The sequence below is a fragment of the Crocodylus porosus genome, unplaced genomic scaffold (assembly GCF_001723895.1).
Source record: "Crocodylus porosus isolate Cpor-Errol unplaced genomic scaffold, CroPor_comp1, whole genome shotgun sequence".
In the NCBI taxonomy this organism is placed as follows: Eukaryota; Metazoa; Chordata; order Crocodylia; family Crocodylidae; genus Crocodylus; species Crocodylus porosus.
Window position 1 is genome coordinate 35,596,895 of NW_017728909.1, and position 3,739 is coordinate 35,600,633.

General features: G+C 47.0%; 2 protein-coding genes across 2 annotated transcripts in view; both read right to left on the minus strand.

The window, feature by feature from the left end:
* The window catches only part of MCIDAS (multiciliate differentiation and DNA synthesis associated cell cycle protein), a 7,953-nt gene extending 6,082 nt beyond the window's left edge, over positions 1-1,871 (minus strand). The window contains exon 1 of the mRNA XM_019531697.1: positions 1,858-1,871. Within this exon, the coding sequence (XP_019387242.1) occupies positions 1,858-1,871 (14 nt within the window). The remainder of the gene's footprint in view (positions 1-1,857) is intronic.
* A 311-nt stretch (positions 1,872-2,182) lies between these two features.
* Positions 2,183-3,736, minus strand: CCNO (cyclin O; the record flags this gene model as incomplete). Its single annotated transcript, XM_019531698.1, has 2 exons — positions 2,183-3,368; positions 3,518-3,736. Coding segments are annotated over 2 exons (699 nt in total), but the record flags the coding sequence as incomplete, so codon positions are not given.
* Positions 3,737-3,739: the final 3 nt, after the last annotated feature.

The following is a 3,739-nucleotide window of genomic DNA, read 5'->3' on the forward strand; positions in this document are numbered from 1 at the left end:
GCTGCGAGGAGCGGGGCTGGGCGCGGGCAGCCCTCTCCCGCTCCCGGCCCTCCCCCCCGCCCGGGAAAGGCTGCGAGGCACCCGCGCTTGCACGGGGCGAGCCGCAGCACCTGCGAGCAGGTGGCTCCCAGCGTCCGGGGTGGGAGGTCGGGTAACCCCCCCACGGGCTGCGACACGAGAGCTGCGGGCTGTGCTCTCGCCATCTGTTACTGGAGGCTGGAGAAACGGCGGAGTGCGGCGCTCCCAGCCCGCGAGGGTGTCCGGACAAAGGGAGGCGCCGCCGGGCGGGCCTGGGGCACGGCCAGGCCGGCGGGATCCTGAGATCCCACGCCGCACGTGAAGCACGGTGTGGGGCTGGAGAGAGCCCAGAGGGACGGCATCGGCATTGGCATCCGTTGTGATTTTAGTTCAGGAAACAGTAGATTGAGGGACTCCTGGTAGTGGTCTTCCAGTACATGAAGGGGGGTTATGAGCTGCCTTTGCAGCAAAAAAACCATTAGCATTAGGAAAAGTAAAACCTTTCCACCTATAAGAATAAGGAAGCGCTGTAGCACCCGGCCAAGAGGTTGTGTGATCTCTTTCAGTGAGAGAACGGGTGAGACCAGCATCTGGCCGGGATGGTCCAGGGCAGTGGATTTCAACCTGTGGCCTGTGCAGACTATGGCCAAGGAGTCCCCAAAAGATTACAATGATCATCAGAAGTATGTGAATACCCACACTTACAATTCAAAGAGGCCCAGACCTCCATTCAATTTTTTTAGGGGTCTGAAAATGAAAAAGGTTAAAAATCATTGCTCTAGGTGTACTTATCTCTCCTCTCAACACAGGGATAGACTAAATACTTACTGAGGTCCCCTCCATGTTTACATTTCTGATAAGGCATTTTGGACCATTCTGAAAACAGGCTAATTTTTATTTAACTAAAATACATCTGCAGGCTGTATTTCCAATGATGGCCTATAGGTTTGCCTTTGGGGGGCTCTAGTTGTTTGTTTGTTTTTCCTTTAATGTTCATTACATTAACTGAAGCAGACTGGGACCCACTCACATCTTCAAAAAGTGATAATGGATTTAAAATATCTGAAACTGACTTGGCCAATCAGAAACAGGAGAGACTACATAGGCTGAAATTTTTCTGCTTAGAGAAAAGATGACTAAGGGTGGATGTGACAAAGCTATACAATCATGGGAAAAAGTAAATGGGGATTCACTATTTATCATCTTTCACAATGCTAGAACTAGGAGACATATCATGGCCTCTCAGTGAAACTATTAAGTAACAGGTTCAAAACAACGAAAAGAAAGTTCTTTTTCACATGTGTGAACTTGTGGAACTCATTGCCCCAAGAAAGTGTAGAGGCTGGTAATTTAACTAGGTTCAAAAGAGGATTAAATCCATGCATTAGTGCATCTTAATTAACACTAGTTTATCAGTGGGTATTAAAGAGCATAGCTGGGGATGCAACCTTTAAATCAGAACTTTCTAGACCTGTGAATACTGAAATCTGTAAGAAATGTGGGGCTGGGGACATTAGTCTGTACAGCCTTTGCACATGGTCTTTCCTTAGCATCTGCTCTCCCCCACAGTGAGACATGCAATACTGGGCAAGATGGCTCTGTCCTGGGACATGGGACGGCCTTTCTTACAATCGAAGTGTTCCACAAGTGCATTCTTATGGCTTAACCATGACAATACTTAAACCAAAGGAATAATTTCACTCTTGTAAGAAGTCCCACTGAATTCACTTAAGATTTTTTCAGGTAGATTACATTCATCTCTTCTTGGGTTTCATTGTATATAGGGGCCATGTCCCTTCATGACATTCCAGATAAATTACTAGTAGCATATTTTCTTACATTTGCTTAGTCATTCCTATTGACAATTGTGTCATACACTTTTCTAGCGTGTGAAACATCTTGTTGTGCTCTAAGAGGCAGACATGGGGAGTATCACCAATTCACACATTATAAGTGTCTGTTATGAATTTGGTGTCACCTATGTATTACCTCAAATTCATAGTTCAGTACAAGTTAAAGGAGAAAAGTAAGAATCATGTTGCAAGATTTTTTTTTTTATAGTGTTTGCCTTTTCTTTTTATTTTTCCCCCTGCTATGAAACACCTACAGCTCTGGTGAGTAAGTGCATATATTTGGATGTACTGAGAAAATTATAAACTTATCATCATTATTTATGTGGTTTATTTTACACTGCTGTGGCATATGAACTAATTTTTTCACATGTGGAATATGACCATGCTGACATAATGCATGCATTTTGAAAGGGAAAATAATACAAGTATACACAATTATTTTCTACAGAGTAAAAAAAGACTACCAGAATAATGCTCCAGTAATGGTCTCCAAGGTGTATTATGTATAAGTACTGCAAGCAAAACACACCATCTTCAGTGATCAGTGACAGAAGTTTATTAAGAAATGTTATACAGTACTTTTATTTTTCCTATGCCTGCCCTTGAGGTACGTTTATAGAACCATCCTCTATATAAATAAACTGTACAGGAATTGGATTATGTATACTATTTACACTGGATATCATTATAAAGTCTAATGTCAGTGCAAGAAAACAAAAATATACATATAATGTGCAAATAAGAGTTAATTTTTAGTTCCTTAAAAAGGACACTATTGCTTAGTTGATTAAGCTCTAAAGTGTATAGATGTTAAGCCTACAGAGCAGAAATAAATACAGTACAGACAACAGGCTGACTTGTCAACTAAGCAAGAATCTAAGGGAAATACTGTTCTGAAGGTACAGCAATTATCAGCCAGCTGGTAGTTCATAAAAACATTGATGGACAGGAAATATTATTTAAAATCTCCCGATGCTTCAAAATGGCCTGAGGGATTGTCCAAGGGCATTACTCCAGCTAGCTTCCCAGCTCCAGACAGCTCTGGGAAAACTCCTGGGGTAGCACATGGGATAAAGAGTCTCCGTTTAGAGACACCAGCAAAAGCAGTTTGTCCATGCAGTCCTGTAAAACTCCCTGCGGGTAGCCACTTATTTTTAGGTCCAGTGGATTTTGGTGGCACAGCATCTGATCGGCCAGCCCTAGGGTACAAACGGCCAGCAGGGAGGGCACATACTTGTTAAAAGCATAGTCTGCCAGGCTAAGTTCAGCCACACCTCTGGCCAGGGTTTTGGCATTGCTGGCCTCCTTGGCGTGTCCTTCCCCAGCCTCCATACGCACCTGGGTGAAATGCTCCAAGAAGAAGTTGATAGTCGGCGCGGCAAGGTTGAAGTGCAGCTTGTGCAGGATGATGCACTCCAGGTTGCAGAGCTGCTGGCGGGTGAAGGAGTCGCAGCAAAGGGCGAGGAGCTGCTTCACTCTGGGAGGGTGCACTTCCACCTGCAGGACAGCGTTACACAGCGGTGAGAGCAGCCGGGGGTGAGAGCAGAGCACCCTCCTAGCGCCCAGGCGGACGAGGCAGAGGGGCTTCGCCCGGGCAGGCACCTGCCCCCAACCCACCCACAACCCCCTCCCTGCCAGGCCGGTACCTGCTTGCAGGCGATGTGGAGGGCAGTGACTCCCAGGAGCTGGAAGCAGTCGGCCGCCACGGGGGTGGTGCCGAGGAAGCGGTCCAGCGTGTTCACGGTCAGGCAGAGCGCCTCGAAGGACAGGCCGAAGTGGCGGTGCACCGGGATGAGCCAGCTCACCAGCCTGCAGCGGGCCTCGGCCGTCACCTGCGCGGCACAGACCGCGCTCAGCGCCCGCCCCCC